Source organism: Gossypium raimondii, chromosome 5, assembly GCF_025698545.1.
Source record: "Gossypium raimondii isolate GPD5lz chromosome 5, ASM2569854v1, whole genome shotgun sequence".
NCBI classification, from domain to species: Eukaryota; Viridiplantae; Streptophyta; class Magnoliopsida; order Malvales; family Malvaceae; genus Gossypium; species Gossypium raimondii.
The window spans coordinates 10566272-10584511 of NC_068569.1; the positions used below are offsets into that span (position 1 = coordinate 10566272).

The 18240-nt window shown below is 38.1% G+C and overlaps 3 protein-coding genes and 2 long non-coding RNA genes across 7 annotated transcripts; 3 read left to right on the forward strand and 2 right to left on the reverse strand.

Annotated features, from left to right (window-relative positions):
* Positions 1 to 913: 913 nt before the first annotated feature.
* LOC128041327 (uncharacterized) lies at positions 914 to 1765 on the reverse strand. The gene is made up of 2 exons (XR_008196151.1): positions 1625 to 1765; positions 914 to 1512 (listed from the first exon to the last, which is right to left on the reverse strand). It is a non-coding gene; the product is annotated as an uncharacterized LOC128041327 (long non-coding RNA).
* LOC105770860 (putative disease resistance protein RGA3) lies at positions 1161 to 4728 on the forward strand. Its single transcript, XM_012592213.2, has 2 exons — positions 1161 to 4060; positions 4191 to 4728. Exon 1 carries the CDS (start codon positions 1161 to 1163, stop codon positions 4011 to 4013), a length of 2853 nt encoding a protein of 950 aa, XP_012447667.1. The 3' UTR covers positions 4014 to 4060; positions 4191 to 4728.
* Positions 4729 to 6008: 1280 nt separating this feature from the next.
* On the forward strand, positions 6009 to 7512 carry LOC128041284 (uncharacterized). Of its 2 annotated transcripts, XR_008196025.1 has the most exons (3): positions 6009 to 6103; positions 6214 to 6257; positions 6871 to 7512. It is a non-coding gene; the product is annotated as an uncharacterized LOC128041284 (long non-coding RNA). The 2 variants fall into 2 exon arrangements; XR_008196026.1 differs by having other exon boundaries at positions 6214 to 7512.
* A 4534-nt stretch (positions 7513 to 12046) lies between these two features.
* On the forward strand, positions 12047 to 14003 carry LOC105769784 (uncharacterized). Of its 2 annotated transcripts, XM_012590645.2 has the most exons (3): positions 12047 to 13075; positions 13178 to 13351; positions 13491 to 14003. In XM_012590645.2, exons 1-3 carry the CDS (start codon positions 12263 to 12265, stop codon positions 13743 to 13745), a joined length of 1242 nt encoding a protein of 413 aa, XP_012446099.1. In that variant the 5' UTR covers positions 12047 to 12262; the 3' UTR covers positions 13746 to 14003. The 2 variants fall into 2 exon arrangements, with proteins under 2 accessions (XP_012446099.1, XP_012446098.1); XM_012590644.2 differs by having other exon boundaries at positions 12047 to 13351.
* Positions 14004 to 14904: 901 nt separating this feature from the next.
* On the reverse strand, positions 14905 to 16095 carry LOC105769785 (ESCRT-related protein CHMP1B). Its single transcript, XM_012590646.2, has 2 exons — positions 15590 to 16095; positions 14905 to 15348 (listed from the first exon to the last, which is right to left on the reverse strand). The coding sequence occupies exons 1-2, from the start codon at positions 15912 to 15914 to the stop codon at positions 15062 to 15064; spliced, it is 612 nt and encodes a 203-aa protein (XP_012446100.1). The 5' UTR covers positions 15915 to 16095; the 3' UTR covers positions 14905 to 15061.
* Between the last annotated feature and the right edge of the window lie 2145 nt (positions 16096 to 18240).

An 18240-nucleotide genomic window follows, 5' to 3' on the forward strand; every position in this document is an offset into this window, starting at 1 on the left:
CCTAGGAGAGATAGACTCTATGATGGATTATGTCGTTTAATTTTTATTTTATGCAATAAATATTTAGCTTCTTGTTCTCGATTATGTGTGCTTAATTCTTGATTTGATATTTCTAAATTATTTATTCGTGTTTGATGTGCTTAAATCGGAGGTTGAATCGATCCTATTTAAGAGTAAATATTACTTACTTGAGTGGAGTTGCATGCAATCCTAAAAATATGATGATATAAATCTATTGAATTAGGGTCAAATCTAATAGGGGAATCCATAGCAGAGTTAATGCGATAATAGAAGTTTTAATTAGAAAGAAAATTTAATTGATCAAAGTCAATTGTTCTTATGCTCGAAAGAGATATTAGTATAATTTAAAGATTTCTACTGATTAAGATACTAAGTAAAAAATTGTGTAATTTAGATTGATAGTGATGATGAAATCTAGGAGAATTTTTAATTGGGGTATTGTTTTCCTTTTTGGTTGTTAATTGATTAATTTCGTGTTTTGTTCTTTATCGTGTTCGCTAGTTAATTAATTTAGTTAATTTTAATTTTAATCAATCATTCGAATTATTCGATTAAATGATAAAAATACGGTAATTATTAACATTTTTAACTTTCGTTGGAATGATATTTTACTCACCATACTTATACTATTAATTAATAAGTGAATTTATCTTAATTAAATTTTTAATCAATTTCGCGAGTTAAGTCTTGCACGTGCTCCAAAATAGTTGCCATCGGTCACAAAAACTTGAGCATACCCAATCATTATGTTCATTCTTGTATTAATCATATCTCAGAGACTTTTTTTTTTTTAGTTTTGTAGGGAATGAAATAAAAGAGCAAGTAAATTTTGAAAAGCTACCTCATGATTTTGGAGAATATTAGCGTCAAGCTATTTAATGTAGGATGTGGAGAAGTCAAAACCAGTGCATTACCGACTGGAATTTTGGTTTTATCTAAAGTAAGCAAAGTTCGAGGAAAAACAAAGGCAAACACTATCAAAGCTAAAAAGTAAAACCCCAAACGGATACTCAACATTTCCAGCAAAGTTCGAGGAAAAACTAAGGCAAACACTACCAAACCTAAAAAGTAAAACCCCAAACGGATACTCAACATTTCCATCCAAACCAACCATTTCTCTAGTTTCTGATCCCAAAGCCATGGCCGATGCACTTGTTTCAGCAGTTTTGCAGCAGCTAACAGCCGTTGTTTACCGAGACATTGAGAAAGAGGTGACCCTTGTTGTGGATGTAAGGAAAGAAGCCCAGAAGCTGAAAACAACTCTCCAGACTCTCCAAGCAGTGTTGATGGATGCGGAGAAACGGCAAGTTAAGGAGGCAGCTGTTAAACTCTGGTTGGAAAAGCTTAAAGCCACCTCATATGACATGGATGATCTGATTGATGACTGGAACACCTTTGTTCTTAAATTCCAAGTTCCAAACAACAAGGTTTGTTTTTGTATGCCATCCCCGTGCTTTTTTTTCCGCAAAATTGTTCTTCATCATGATTTCGCTGTCAACATAAGGGATTTGAATAAAAGATTCCAAGCGATTGCCATAGAAAAAGATATGTTCAGTTTTGAATTAAATAGGGGCAGTGGAGAACCTGAGCGGCCAGTTACTACCTCGTTTATAGATGTGTCCGAAATTTATGGTAGAGACCAAGAAAAGAATGCTATAATTCGTACGTTGCTCTTCGAAAATAGTCAACAACAAGGCCTTCCTATCATCTCTGTGGTTGGAATGGGAGGGATCGGGAAAACAACTCTTGCCCAATTAGCCTACAATGACCAGGAGGTGAAAGCATTCTTTGAGAAAAGAATATGGGTGTGCGTCTCGGATCCTTTTGATGAGATTAGAGTTGCCAAAGCCATTCTTGAAGCTTTAACCGGAGAGGCCCCCAGTGTGGCTGAACTAGAGAGTTTGTTACAGAAGATACATCTATCAATCGAGAGGAAGAAGTTCCTTCTCGTTTTGGATGATGTGTGGACCGAAGATCCCACGAAGTGGGAATCATTGAAACACTCTCTCAAGTGCGTAACTCCGGGAAGCAAGGTCTTGATCACCACACGTAAGGAGAATGTTGCGAAAATCATGGAGAGCACGATGCTGTTCCCGTTGGGGCAACTGTATGAGGAGGAATGTTGGTCATTGTTCAGTCAGGTTGCATTATTCGGAAGACCTGGTGGGGACCGCAAAGGTTTGGAGGAAATTGGAAAGAAGATAGCAAAAAAATGCAAGGGCTTGCCGCTTGCTGCAAAGGTTCTTGGGGGACTCTTACGGTTCAAAAAGTCCAAAGAACAGTGGCAGAGTGTGTTGGACAGCGAGCTATGGGAACTTGAAGAAGTAGAGAAAGGTCTTTTCCCTCCCCTGTTATTGAGCTACTATGATTTGCCTTCAACCTTGAGGCAGTGCTTTGCATATTGTGCGCTGTTTATAAAAGATTCAGTGATAGAGAAAGATAAGTTGATCAAATTGTGGATGGCCCAAGGTTTCTTCAGGGGAATGTTACATAAAGAGATGGAGCTCATTGGTGAAGAATGCTTTGATGACTTAGCCATGCGCTCCTTCTTTCAAGACTTCCAAAAAGATGAAAACAACAACAGTGTCATGAAATGCAAAATGCATGATATAGTGCACGATTTTGCACAGTTTTTGACCAAAAATGAATGTCTTATGCTGGCAATGGAAGTTGTAAAAGAGCCTTCAAGGATAGACTCTTACAATGGAAATCTTCGTCATCTGGTTATGGTGCTTGAGAAGGAGAGTCCATTTCCTTCTTACATTTACAACGTTGAAAGGCTTCGTAGCCTCTTAATCAAGTCATATAACAAAAACAGTTCGATCAGCAGAGCTTTGCCTAAGTTATTTGATCAATTGAAATGCCTAAGGAGTTTGGACTTGAGTTGGGGTTCGATTAAAGAATTACCAAAAGAGATAGTGAAATTGATAAATTTGAGATACCTGAAGCTCAGCAATAACCATGATCTGCTAGAATCGCCAGAAACCTTGTGTGATTTGTATAATCTACAGACTTTAGACCTAACGCGGTGTCGAAGACTTCAAAAACTCCCTTCTGGGATTGGAAAGCTTCTGAATTTGAGGCACCTTGATAATTGGGAGACGTTCGGGTTGAGATCCATGCCTAAAGGAATGCGAAGACTAACATGCCTTCGGTCATTAAAGGAGGTAGTGGTGAGTGATGGTTGCAATGGCAACAAAACATTTACCCTTGGAGATTTGGCCAACTTGAGTTACCTTCGAGGGGATTTAAAGATACAAGGATTGGGAAATGCAGGAGATGTGACTGAGGGTAGAAAAGCAAAACTGCATAACAAGAAAGACCTCTTCGGTTTGACTCTGAACTTTGATTCCAGTACTGCGAGAATGTGTCTCGAAGATATGATTCTTGAAGCCTTACAGCCACCTGGTAACGTGGAAAGGTTAGAGATAAGGTGCTTCAATGGACCCATCTTGTTCCCCAGTTGGCTGAACTCATCAGCATTGGCCCAGCTGAGGCATTTAACACTCGGCAATTGCAGAAACTGGACTCTTTTGCCTCCCTTAGGAGAACTGCCTTCCTTAGAATCACTCCAAATATCAAACATGAACGGAGTGAAGAAAGTGGGGGAGGAATTTCTGGGATTAAGAAAAGAAGAGGGGCAAACATCAACTCCTTCATCTTCATCACCTATGATTGCCTTCCCAAATTTGAAATCTCTTCGCTTCTCAAACATGGTAAAGTGGAAACACTGGATTAATTGTGAAATCCCATCTACAGGAGTTGCAGAAATGGATAACGCAATCATGCCACAGCTTCAGTCCTTGGACCTTCAGAGTTGCGGGAAGTTAAAGGCTTTGCCGCACTACCTTCTTGGATTGACAAGCCTAAAGGAACTGAGCGTTGATTGGTGCCCTGTTCTTGCAGAATACTGCCAAAAAGAGTGGCCCAACATCTCTCGCATTCCGAACATCAGACTCGATGGTGTTTATGTTCAAAGAAGTAGCCATTGAACTTCTTCTCAGGATTCAGGATATAATATTTTCCAACTATTGAACTGGTATGATTCGTTCATTACTGCTTTTGATTTTTTTTGCTCCAATTTATGCGACTTTCTTGAAGCTCCTTTTCCGGGTATTACCAACTGAATTGGTACAATGATCATATAGTTTACACACTTTATTTTTTAGATGGCAACTCGTTATTTGGAGCACTGATGTTGATGAACTTGAATGAAGAAGGTTGTATCCTAAGCAGCATTATTAAAAGTGTCAATCCCATTGCGGATCCTCATAGCCAATGATGCATGAAATGCAGCACCATAAGGAAGAACATCTTCATTGATCATAAGGTAGGGAGAGTAGACTGTTACGAGCAGCGGTTTGGTCACATCTTGCACACCAGGCATGAAGAATGATACGCTGGAATTTCCTCTTGGTAAAATGCAAAATCCTCGGATCCCATCACTGGCTGCATGTCTATAACTTTGTCAGCACCAAGCATATCCCCTGCAACTTCCCAGAAGTGCTTGTGCAAGTCCTTGTTGTTTACAGTTGGAGGGAAATCGGTAGCTGGATTCTCTTTTTAATTGAAATCAGCAGTTGCATTGCACCTATATGCAGTGGCTCTAAGTAGTATTATCTTCAAAATACAGGAAATCTAGAAAATGGTAACTTGTGAACCTCTTTCAAAACCTTTAGTTGGTTACAAGGCTTTTCTTTTCTTTAACTTTGGTGACTTAAAAAATGAATTGCTGATCGATTTGCGAAATGGCTCATAAAACGTCCAACTTATATACCTCCTGGATTCGCTGCTTAAGTTGTGCTAAATTTTCTTCTGAAAATGCTCGGAAAGTCCCACCGATTGTGACTGAATCTGGAATGACATTCAAAGCACCATTCCCTTGCAATTTTCCATGCTTTGTTAAGTTTCACAAAATTCCAACATTGTGCGAGTGTGCTGAGACGTAGAATGTCAATAGAAAGGAATAGTTCTTTGTGATATCTTTCTTAGCCCTTTAATATGCACAAGTAGCAAAGGATAGAATGAAGTAATGGAAGAACAAAAAAAAAAAAGAATGGGAAAACATCAGGATGTTCCAGGGTTTAACTTGAATCATGCTTGCTGGTTTGCAAAAACCAAGTTCATACCAGCATCATTGTTAAACATGCTAAAGTAATAGAAATTCAATGGAGGAATGAAATATTAAGCTCAAAGACATACAGCAGCAGTCGTTAAAAAGCAGACAATAAAATTACTTAAACCTGCATAGCCAGAGCATCCATGTCCACCCTTATAGCAACAAAAGGAGGTTTACCACTCCCGACGAAGCCAACAATGCCAGTAACCCTCATATCCCAATTCAGATTTCTCAAGTACCTTCCTCCTAATACCCCCATCCAATCAATCAAAAAGCTCAAGAAACTTGTTGGGGATTTCAGAGAACTAATTCGATGAGTTCAATGAAGAACATGAAAATACAACTGTTGGATACCAATTCACACATGCAGGAGGAGTTTCGGTAATTAAAAATGAGACGAAAAAAAAAGGATCCTTTTTGAGAAGGGATTGAAGAAGGAGATGTTAAATCTATTGGAATCCATGATTAAAACACAGACCTCCGCGAATGAATCTTCCGATGCTACAAATTTCTCCTCTGCTACTGTTTCAAAGGGAGTAATTAGGCTTCGAAACGATAAAATCTCCTTTTCAATACAATTAAATTATTAAACCAATCCTTTGATTTAAAAAAAATAATTTATTAAACCAATTGAATCGAATCCAAAACATTATCAATCCGGAGTCCAGTGGACGAACGGTTTTCTTTAATTGATAACATTTTTATAATTTATTATGTTTTAGATTTTTTTTTAAAAATTATATAATTCAAGATTAAATTGAAAAAAATTACGAAATGTAAGGATCAAATATTGTTTTATTTCTTAAAAAATTAAAAAATACAAAATCTATTTATCCAATATGATGCATAAATAAACGCTACCGCTATTATCAAAATAAAATAACCCCACCCTAGGCCCAATTGTGAATGAACCATTGCGTTGACTCTTCTCGTAGCGGTTCTTGAAAGCTTTGGCTAAGCCAGGTAAAATTTCCACCATTCCCTGCTTTTCTTTTCCCTGTAAATTATGTTACTTTCTGTTTGATTCTCTTGTAAATTTTCCACCATTCTATGCTCTACCTTTTTCATGTCAGGACTTGCCGACCAACAAGTTACTACTGTTTCTTTGGATAAACCGGTATTATTCTCTCTTGATACTTACCACCTCCTCAATAAAAATCTTCTATCTGGTTTAACAAAACTAGCTTTAAAATAAACTATTTTTATGTCTGGTTTAGTAAGGCTGATTAATTCTGTTGCAATTAAAAAATTAGTTATCTTAGCATTCTTCAATCTAAATGGAAAATCATGTAGCAATCTTAGAGCTCTCACTCTGATAGCAATTTGAGAATTTTCTCAATTACATAAATATGCAATTTTCAAGTGGATGATATATGTAGAAAAGCAGAATTTAGCAAAGTGAACTGAGTTTTCGTTTTAGAACTAATCTGCAAGTGAACCTTAAGAACTTTTGATCATGCACATTTAAGTTCAACCATTGAGAACAGGCTCTCAAATTATACAAGAACTTCAGGTTCCATCCTGGGAAAATTTTTCCCTTTGGTAGTGTACTGAAATTTTATCTGTGCATTCATTCTTAGATCTTCTTGTTCATACTTCGGTTAATTTTGGCTCTTTCAATCAAATTTATTGTCCAAAGTTGGGAAGAAACTCCCTTCATCAATGTATGGCAACCTCCATGGATTCCTCGATAGCGGATCAATTTGTTTTTACATAGAATTGTTGTGCAGAAGCCTCTGAGGAAGAAACCATATGGAAAGAAAGAAAGAAAAAAAATAATTCCGTCACAGTGACTGAGAGAACAGAATTTGCTGATTGAATGTCACGATCCGGTTCTAAAAAAAAGCGAAAGAGAGAGGATTTAAACATCCTTAGTGGGAGTACTAGGCCTAGAAGGAAGGGAATCGAGATAGATACCGAGAACATGGAGCAAAGAGCTGACAGTGTGGATTATATCTCACAATTGCCTGATCATATTATCCATCAGATCATGGGTCGCCTGCGTTGTAACTGTTGAAGTTGGTCAGCATGAAGCCAACACTCGATTCCATACAGGCCATGAAGACCAAGCAAAGCTGGAACAGATGCAAGGGCTGCTGATGCAAGCTCATTTTGTTCATTTTGTTATATTTAGTTGATGAAATGAGTGTTAGTTCATTTCTAACTAAGTTAGCTTTCTGATTGATGTAATTAGCTTATGTATGAGCTGTAAACACACTTTTGTATAAGTTTACAAGCTAAGATTTCAAGTTTCTATGTAATTAGTGGAGGTAGGTAATTTCTTGTTGATTTTGACAAGCCTTATGCTTGAGTTATGTACTGGCTTCAAGCCATTGTTTTATGTATGAATCAAATCAGTTTTTGTTCATCAATTTTTCTCTCAAATTTCCCCAGCTTATTTTCTTCTTTCTTTAACTCGAAATTGTTTGTTTGCTCAGCAAGTTTCGAGGCTTACTCGACAAGATACTTGCTGAGTCTGCTTGATTCTATTGTTGCACCAACAATTGGTATCTAGAGCTTATTTCTTAAGGGACCTGTTATACAAATCCATGGCTTCATCAAGCTTTTCACCAGCTGCACCTCAAGTATTCAATGGAGAAGGCTATCACATATGGGTGGTCAAAATGAAGACTTACCTGCAGGCTTATGATCTGTGGGAGGTGGTCAACTCAGATGTTGAACCAGAACCACTTAGAGGCAATCCAACAGTGGCTCAGATCAGGCAGCATGCTGATGAGAGGACCAAAAGGCACAAGGCCATGTCTTGCATTCAGAACTCAGTGTCAGATGTGATTTTCACAAGGATTATGGCCTGTGAATCACCAAAACAGGCCTGGGATAAGTTGCAAGAAGAGTTTCAAGGACAGAGAGGACAAAGCGAAGAATGATTCTTGAATTTGAGGAGAGATTTGAGAATTTAAAGATGAAAGAAGAAGAAACTGTCAAGCAATATTCGGCGAATTATGGCGTGGTTAATAGCATCGAGCTCCTTGGAGAGCGGTTTAATGAAGCTAGGATAGTGGAGAAAGTAATAGCAACTCTGCTGAGAGGTATGAGGCAAAATCTCATCTCTCGAGGACTCAAGGATCATCCACCATTTCCCGACCGAGTTGATCAATGCTCTATATGCTCAAGAGCGAGAGAGAGCAAGTAGACGGAAGAGCATCAAGAAGGTGCCTTTCAAGCAAGGACAAATCACGCCTACAAAGGCAAGAAGGCTGGAGAGACAAGCCAAAGAATGATGTTTGAGAAGAGAAGGTCAAACTTGCAAGCACTGCAGAAGGGTGGTCATCCGAAGAAAAATCTTGGTTCAATCCGGATCTTGTGTGTCAGCATTGTAAGAAGAAGGGTCATGTTGAGAGAGTTTGCAAGAGCAAGACCAAAACAAGACTGAACCAGTCTCAACAGATGAAAGCTGAGGCTCGAGTAGCTAAGGAGGACAGTGACCAAGAGGAGCAAGTCTTTGCTGTGTCATGCTCAGCTGCTCAGGAAAGGCTCTCATCTGGTTGGCTCCTAGACAGTGGATGCACCAATCACATGACACCTGATGCTGCAATCTTCAAGTCTTTAGACAGAAACTGTAGAACCAAAGTCAAAATTGGTAATGGGCACTTTATTCAAGCTGAAGGCAAAGGTGATGTGCTGATATGCACTCCCACAGGTGCCAAAATGATCTCAAATGTGCTCCTGGTGCCTGAAATTGACAGAAACCTACTCAGCATAGCTCAATTGCTGGAGAAAGGTTACTCTGTGGTGTTCAAGGACAAGCAGTGCCAAATCAGTGATCCAAGTGGATCCAAACTGATGGCAGTCCCTATGGCTGATAAGAGCTTTGTGGTTGACTGGACAAAGAAGTCAGACATTGCCTACACAGCCACATCAGATGAATCTAAGTTGTGGCATCAAAGGCTGGGACATGCCAACTTCAGATCGATGGCGAATGGTCGAGAAGACTGGTGAAAACTTCATCAACTCGGTGAACCATGATGATGTGTGTGAAGTGTGTCACTAGGAAAAGCAGCCGATTGCCATTTCCATGAATCAAGCCCGGAGAGCCTCTGAAAACTCCAACTGGTGCACATGATGTGTGTGGCCCTATGAGGATCGAGTCACTAAGTGGAAACAGTACTTCATCTTGTTTGTTGATGATTTCTCTAGATATTGCTGGCTTTATTTCTTAAAACAGAAATCAGAAGTGGCCACTGTGTTTTGGAAGTTTAAAATTGCTCTTTGAGACGAAGCAGTCAAAGTCAAGACCATAAGGTCGATAATGGGACCGAGTACACCTCACTCGGTTCAAGCCTTCGTGATAAGGCGGGCATCAAACACCACTTACCAACACTTATACACCTCAACGAATGGTGTAAGTGAAAGGAAGAATAGGAGCTTAATGGATATGGCGGTGCTTAATGATTCGAAGAATCGCCTAAAGCACTATGGGCGTAAGCGATAACACTTGCAACATACATTCGAATAGACTTCCAACCAAGGCTTTGGATCGAAGACTCCATTCGAGGCTGGTTTGGCTTCAAGCCATCACCGGCTCATCTGAAGGTCTTTGGATGCATATGTTACACACATGTACCGCTTGTTAAAAGGGACAAATTGTCCGAAAGGGCTCGACACGGTCTTCGGTGGGCTACAAGACCTTTGTTAAGAAAGGCTATAGGATCTTGGATCCTTCAACAAACAAAGTATCGATGGCGAGGATGTGGTATTTGATGAAAGGTCATGTTGGGCCGGGAAAGGCATGAACACGAGGAAGTTTCAAGAACTTACAACAAACCAAGTGAGCGAACAAAGTGTTCTGAAATGGACATTGATGATGAACCGGTCGGAGGAACAAGATCAATGACCGAGATTTATGAAAGGGCTCATATAGCCATAGTGAACCAAGTAACTTTGAAGAGGTGAAGCTCAAGAAGAGTGGAAGCGAGCAATGGTGAGGAGATCGGCATGATTGAGAAGAACCGGACACTGGAATTGGTTGAAAAGCCACCAAAAGGAAGGTGATTGGGGTGAAATGGGTGTACAAAGCCAAGCAAAATGTTGATGGTACCTTGAACAAACCGAAAGCAAGGTTGGTTGTCAAGGGTTCATCAGAGGTATGGCTTGGACTACACAGAGACCTTTGCACCAATGGCGTGCTCGACACCATCGATCATTGATTGCCTTAGCACCCAAATCGAATGGAAAATTCATCAACTCGATGTGAAATCACCTTTCGAATGGTTTTTAGATGAAGACATCTATGTTGAACAACCACAAGGGTTTGAAATAGCCGGAGAGAGCATATGGTCTACAAATTGAAGAAGGCCCTATATGGCTTAAAACAGCTCCAAGGGCACAGTGCAGTGAGAATCGATGGCTACTTGACTGATCCGGGATTCAATCGAAGCAAGAGTGAGCCAACATCAGTATGTCAAGAAGCAAGGGACACAAACACAACTCATTGTGTCCCTATATGTTGATGACTTCTTGGTGACAGGAGGAGATCGGCGATCTTGGTTAATTTCAAGACCAAGATGCAAGAGGTGTTTGAAATGTCCGATCTTGGGGAGATGTCCTATTTTCTTGGAATGAAGGTGACTCAAGCACGAATGGGATATTTTTAAGTCAGAAGAGCTTTGCCACAAAGATTCGACCAAGTTCTCCATGCAAAACAACAAACCAACTAAAACACTGCTTCTCATTGGAGAAAAACTATCGAGCCAAGGAAATTTTGAGAAGGTATGTGAAACTACCTACTGAGTCTAGTTGGTTGTTTGCTATACTTGATCGCCACTAGACCGGACATAATGTATCTTTGTAGGATTGCTCTCAAGGTTCTTGCATTGTTGCAATGAGAAGCATTTTCAGTCGCCAAAAGAGTGCTCGAGATATGTCAAAGGCACTTTGGACTATGGCTTAAGGTACAAAGAGAAAGGAAATCTAAATCTAGTTGGGTACACCGATAGTGACTGGCTGGATCGATAGATGACATGAAAAGCACCTCGGGGTATGCTTTCAACCTTGGTTCACTATGTTCTGCTGGAGCTCGAAGAAGCAAAGTCCGGTGGCACAATCTCTGCTTTGAAGCGAGTATGTGGCGGCGACAAGTCTTATCAACCAAGCCATTTGGCTTAGGAAAATCTGGTGATTTGAATATGGATCAAAGGGAAGCAACAGAGATCTTCGTGACAATCAATCTCTTGTTGCAATTGCCAAAAATCCATGTTCCATGGAAGAACAAAGCATTTTAGCATTAAGCTATATGTTGTTCGAGAAATGGAGCAAGCTCGGAAGTGAAGCTAATTCACTTGCAATTCAGAGGACCGACTTGCAGACATTTTGACTAAAGCCCTTAATGTCACAAGGTTTGAGCATTTAAGAAGAAAATTAGGTGTTTGCACCATGCTAACCAAGGAGGAGTGTTGAAGTTGGTCACATGAAGCCAACACTCGATTCCATCTGAGCCATGAAGACCAAGCAAAGTGGAGCAGATGCAAGGGTCACGATGCAAGCTCATTTTGTTCATTTTGTTATATTTAGTTGATGAAATGAGTGTTAGTTCATTTCTAACTAAGTTAGCTTTCTGATTGATGTAATTAGCTTATGTATGAGCTGTAAACACACTTTTGTATAAGTTTACAAGCTAAGATTTCAAGTTTCTATGTAATTAGTGGAGGTAGGTAATTTCTTGTTGATTTTGACAAGCCTTATGCTTGAGTTATGTACTGGCTTCAAGCCATTGTTTTATGTATGAATCAAATCAGTTTTTGTTCATCAATTTTTCTCTCAAATTTCCCCAGCTTATTTTCTTCTTTCTTTAACTCGAAATTGTTTGTTTGCTCAGCAAGTTTCGAGGCTTACTCGACAAGATACTTGCTGAGTCTGCTTGATTCTATTGTTGCACCAACAGTAACAAAGTCACAGCTAGAACCTGCATTCTGTCAAAGAGATGGAGAGACATATGGACTTCTTTTTCAAGTTTAGTCTTCGATCAACGGAAAATCATTGGACAGCTGAGTGGTTTAAAAACATCTTCTGAAGGACAAACTCGGAAAATCTGAACTTACTACTCATGTTGACCAGTGGATTGATCTGGCAATAAGAAACAATATCAAAGAGTTAGATCTCGCTATGCCATTGGATTTGCGTAAAGGCTACAGTTTACCTCAATGTGTCTTTGCTGCCAGAACGATAACTGCATTAAGGGTTAATGGGTGTAAGTTGGGACCTTGTAATGATCTAAATCTTTCTAATCTGCAAAAACTGTGTCTTGGAAAGCTCCGTGTCAATGAGCAGATGATTGAGAATCTGATCCGCGCCTGCCCTCTGCTTGAGGATTTCAGACTAATCTATGCTACTGGGTTAAAAGTTTTTAAGGTTTCAAATCTTCCTAAACTTAAAAGGAGTGATTTGCACACTTGCTCTGAGCTGAAAGAAGTTAACCTTCAAGCACCAAATCTTGAAACATTTTGGTATGTTGTGGTGAAATATAGGTCCTACAAAATTGACCTATCCACATGCAACGCCCTTAAGAGTTTGACATTGGAAGATGCAACACTGAAGGATGAATCTTTTCAAAATCATCTATCTTGTTTCCCTGCCCTTGAGAAGTTGGTCTTAAGCAAGTGTAATTTCTTGAAAAATATTACAATATCGAGCTACAAGCTTAAAACACTTATCTTGAGAGAATGCAAGCAACTAGAAGAGGCTGATATTATTAGCCCAAACCTTCGTTCATTCGAATACAAAGGTGAGAAGATGCCTTTTATTTCCTTGAATCCTTCGAGTTTAAAAGAAGCCAAGCTTTATTTTAAACCATCAGGACAAGGTGAACCTCGATTAAGCAACGAAGATAACCACACCCCTTGGTTTGCTAGATTGCAAGGATTTCTTGATATGTTTGATTACAGTAGAGGTTTGAAATTGGTGGTCCGCTCTGATAAGGTATCTTCCTTTTTCGATTTTACTTTTTATATTGTTTTGTTATTATTCACATTTAACACCCTCACAAATTTCTGCTATTTTGCTTGTCATCCTTATATCAAGAATATCGTCATTTATGAAAGGCCAAAGGGAATTTTTCTTCCGCAAGTCTACGATCTCAAACTTGATGTGGTGAAATCATCAGTAAATCTTGAGGATCTTTTAGATTATATTTTACGAACATGGCGTCCATTGACACTATCATCATTGTCAACTTCCAGAAGCAGGCTCCCCAAGGTATGTTGTCCTTTGCGGTTAAAGGTTTCTACATGAATGCACTCATATAATGAATCTCTGGTGAATAATAACCTTGTTTTCTGGAACTGGATCCTTTAGTTACTTCTACTTGTACAACTTTTTTTTCCCGTTGTTACAGCTAGTGTGTAAGAAACTAATAACAAGAGAGAAGGATCCCAGCTGCTGCACATACAATGCTTCCGGTAACAAATGCTGGCGGCACTTACTAGATAACGTTGAAACTGAGAACCTTGTCAATGGCAAAAGTAAATCTGAATGGATTGCTTGGCTGAGGTCATCTAAATCCAAGTTCAAAATTAATTGTTTTAGATTAAGTTGGAAGCACAGCAAGCATGTTAGTCAAGGCCTCAAGGGTAGACTAATGTTTGATTGAATATGATAGGACTAGAATATGGATTTTAGTTTATAACTTCTACATAGGTGTAGATGCAGTTCTTAGTTGTTCTCAAACATGTTACCTTTTTTTTTTTAATCATTGGGTCTTTAATATTTTTGTTAAAATAAAGTCCAATAATCTCATAGGAAATTTAGTGAGACGATTGTTATCATTTTGACTTTATTTTATTGCACTCACAATTTGTTTAATACCGCTTATTTACCGCTGAATAAACAGACTTGAGCGATTCTTGGATATGATGTGCTAGTGATTAAAGCTCATAATTTTTTCCAAATTCGACCCCACTTTTACCATTACCTTAGAATAATGGCATGAATAATCAATTAAAGTAAGCTCTGGATTTGTTGCAGTGATTTGCAAATGTAAAATGATGCCCATAATAGAATGAGAATAATGAACATTCTTTGTTCCAAATACATCATCTAGTGTTGAATGATATTGAATATGTAGTTAACTTGTATATGGAAATTCTATGTGTAGGTTGGCGGCATGGATCAGCTCAATATCAACTCAAACAATTTTTTCTATTTTTATGATTTACCTTCATCTTTGATCTCGAAACTATAGAAATGGCCTACTTAGCACACAATACGGAAGAACTTGGGCATGATATCAACATATATATACACATTGATAATACCGGGAAATATAACGGGTACAAGTCAGGGAACTGGAACCTTACAATTAATTCATGTAAACCTCAATGATAAATTCAGTTTATCAATATCCACAATTAGCACACTACTTATTAAACATCACTCTTAAGTAACTCTGTGTGTTCACATGCCCAATGAGAAAAGAAAATCACACGATCATCTACATTAAGCAGAAACATGTAAATGAAAGATCATCAGTCGACCAAACAGGGGTCATCCAAAAATGCATGCTTAAGCTCAGCAGAATTAACCTAATCCATTGACTTGATGTGCAGGAAAAGATTAAACCGCTTATCAACCCTCGCATGCATAAATACCTCATTAAGCTCAAACTATCAAACAACATGACCACGAAGACCAACATCATACATGTAAACCTCTAGTAATGCATGCAAGGAGATCCAATCATACCACACACCAAATTATTACAGGGATTCAGGCGATAATTTTGACAGCTAAAATTCACACTAAGCGCTAACTTATCTGAAACAAATGCAGCATTTAAAATTATAAAGGGAAACCCAATTCAGACAAATTTACATATGGAATAAGATTGTTTCAACCAGCACTTACAATCCCAAACATCATAGTACTATTATATATCACAAGATCATCCAAATCAATTCCATCATTTCTCTAACCTCTAGCCTTAAGCTCTGCAAGCCGCCTCGACAAATCATCCTCATCAACCTTCTCCTCTGTCTTGGTCGACACAGCATGAGCACCAGGTTGTGGCAACCCAACAGAGACCTCCAAGCCATAGTCATCAGCAACTTGCTGCATCAAGCTGTTGACCTCACCTTCTGGTGTGGACAATGAAGTGGAACCAGCCATAGCACTCTCCATAAATTCTGCCTGGACCTCCATATTCACAAACTGCTTCTCAAATTGATCCATTGTCTCTGACATCTTCTGCAAATTGCCTGCAACAATGAAAAAAAAAAATCAAATTTCATCATATTCACATAGGAATTTATTTTAGACTAATATCTAGACAATCTTTTTACTTAGGGCCAATTTAGCCCAAAAGAGAATTGCCGAAAAATTGCCTTCCCCCCCCCCCTTCAATTTTTTTACACTAAATTTTCGTGAATAACAATTTATCGTAAAAGTAAATAGGATAAGGTGATCAGAATCTTAAAAAGATATTGACGGAGAAATAACCTGTGTTCAAGGAAGATTCGAGAGACTTGACGATATTAGCCATGGATTTATTAATGGTGGTCATCTTAGCCTGGGTATCGAGCCTGGCAACCACAGCATCGAGGCGCGACGCGAGGCGGAGGTAGTTCATCTGCTCAGTGCGCTTCCGAATAGCGTTCTCGGCGTAGATACGAGCTCCGTCCATGTTACCTTTCTCGATGGCCTTCTTGACCTTCAATTTCTCAGATTTCTCGTCCTTCTCGCACTTCCTGGCCTGGCGCTGCAGGGATTTGGACGTGAATTTGAGTTCCATGATCTGGTTCAGGAGCTTCTCGGTGTTTCCCATGGCTAGAGTCTTTGTTTGTTCGCAGAGAAAGATTTGACCTTTTAGGGTTGAAGATTTTCTTTTGCTGTCTTTCTCCTGTTCCTTCTTCGTTAAGAATTAGGGAAAACGGGACGAAAGCACCAAAAGCCGCGTAAAGGGCGGACCATCAACAAAATTTCCTTTTTCTTCCTAAATAAGCATCCAACATTGTGCAACTACAAAGCCGTATCATATAATATATTAAATTATACCATACTCACTATTGAAAACATATATTTACAAAAATTTAATTCTCAATTAATTTGTATGTAGAGTGATCAAATATTTATGAATATATATTTACCAAAAAAATTATGAATGTATCCATCAATATTTGGTTCAATTATAAATATGTGATTTATTTTTAATTTTTATTTAGAAATTTTGTATAAAAATATGAAACAAAAACAAAAAAAATTATGAATGTATCCATCAATATTTGGTTCAATTATAAATATGTGATTTATTTTTAATTTTTATTTAGAAATTTCCACCATTGCGTTATTTTAGTAATTTTTCAATTAAATTAGTATTCAATTAATCTGTGACATTCCATCAAAAATTTAAATAAAAGTATAAACATATAACAAAATATAATCCATTTATGTACTTGTATAATTAGAAAATTAATGCTTAAAAATATAAAAATAATTAATTTTACTTGGATTTATAAATTATTATATTGAAAATTAAATATTAATATTTCATCTTTAGGTTAGCAGTACAAACAAGCTTATACTACGAAAAACCCTTCATTACAATAACTTAAGAAACAAGTTTTAGATAATCTTTCACAATTGATTTTTAAGATGGTCCTCCTTTTTTTTTCAAATGTATTTGATCCAATTTAATAAATAGAAACATGGGGTTATCACTACACCAGAACAGGTTTTTAGCGGCGTTTTTTTAGGCCTTTAGCAGCGCTTTTTAACGCCACTAAATCCATTTCCGGTGCTTGAAGAAGCGCCACAAAAAATACCGCTAACGACAACGTCGCTAACTTTTCTTGGCTTATAGAAAAAAACCGCTAAAGATCATGTTCTTTAGCGGTAGCTTAGAAAAAACGCTAAAGATCATGTTCTTTAGCGGCGCTTAGGAAAAAAATGCCGCTAAAGATCATGTTCTTTAGCGGCGCTTAGGAAAAAACGCCACTAAAGATCATGTTCTTTAGCGGCGCTTTGGAAGAAAACGCCTCTAAAAGTAATGTTCTATAGCGGCGCTTGTTTCACAAACGCCACTGTTTTGATATGACTTTTAGCGGCGCTTTTTTAAAAAATGTCACTAATTTTGGGAATTTTTTAAAATAAAATTTTCTGTTTTTTTCAGCCCTCCTGCAACAACAAATCAAAAGCAACCAGATCTAAACTAACCAAAAATAATAAATTTATATAATATTTCAAATTAAATGAATAAAATAATATTAATTGATATAAATAAAAGTGAATTTCAGACTTTTCTTTACAAAAAACGTTAAAAGTATTTATGCAACATACACTATGACGGCGGAAGTTGCGACTTCTGAAACATCTTCATCATAATCTGAAGTTGCTGTTGAAGTTCGTCGTACTTTTTGCTCTGCTCTGCTTCTCTCGATGCCGCATCTTTTTGAAGTCGTAGCTGTAGTTCTTCACATTTCTTTTGAACCTCTGCTTCTATCGCTGCTTCTCTCGCTGCGGCATCTGCTTCCCTCGCTGCCGCCTCTGATTTAAGTTGTTGTTGAAGTTCTTCACATTTCCTTTGAACCTCAAATGTGGTCGCTTGCATCTGAGCCATCTGGTCTTTTAACCTCTGAACTTCAGCTTGAGATTGACTCCCCGAAGCCATGTATTGGTGCGAGCTGGATCCAAAATATTGGGTTGGGCTGATAAAAGATCCTTGAAATCGAACCCGACCATACTTTTCAGGACCCAAAACTTCAGTAATAATCCGGTTATCAATGTCTTCAAGATGAACAGAACTATCACTAGAAGCAATCGCTTCGTACTCCGTCTTTTTTTCTTTTAGTTTTTCCTAATAAATAAATCACATAGTTAGGAACGCAATATATAGTAAAAAAAACAAATGCAATATAACAATAGTCGCATTACAAGCAATGAATTAAACCATTAGAAAATAAACACTATAAATAACTAAAACAAGTGAAATCGTATTAAGTAAACGTACCATAATTTCACCAGCTTCAGGAGTCATAGCAAATCCATCTTTCTTCTTATGTGTAATTTCAAAAAGTTGAAGGCGTCCAATTTTTTGACCGGACGACCGTTCCTACAATATAGTAGTAAAAATATTATTTAATAGAAAGTTATAC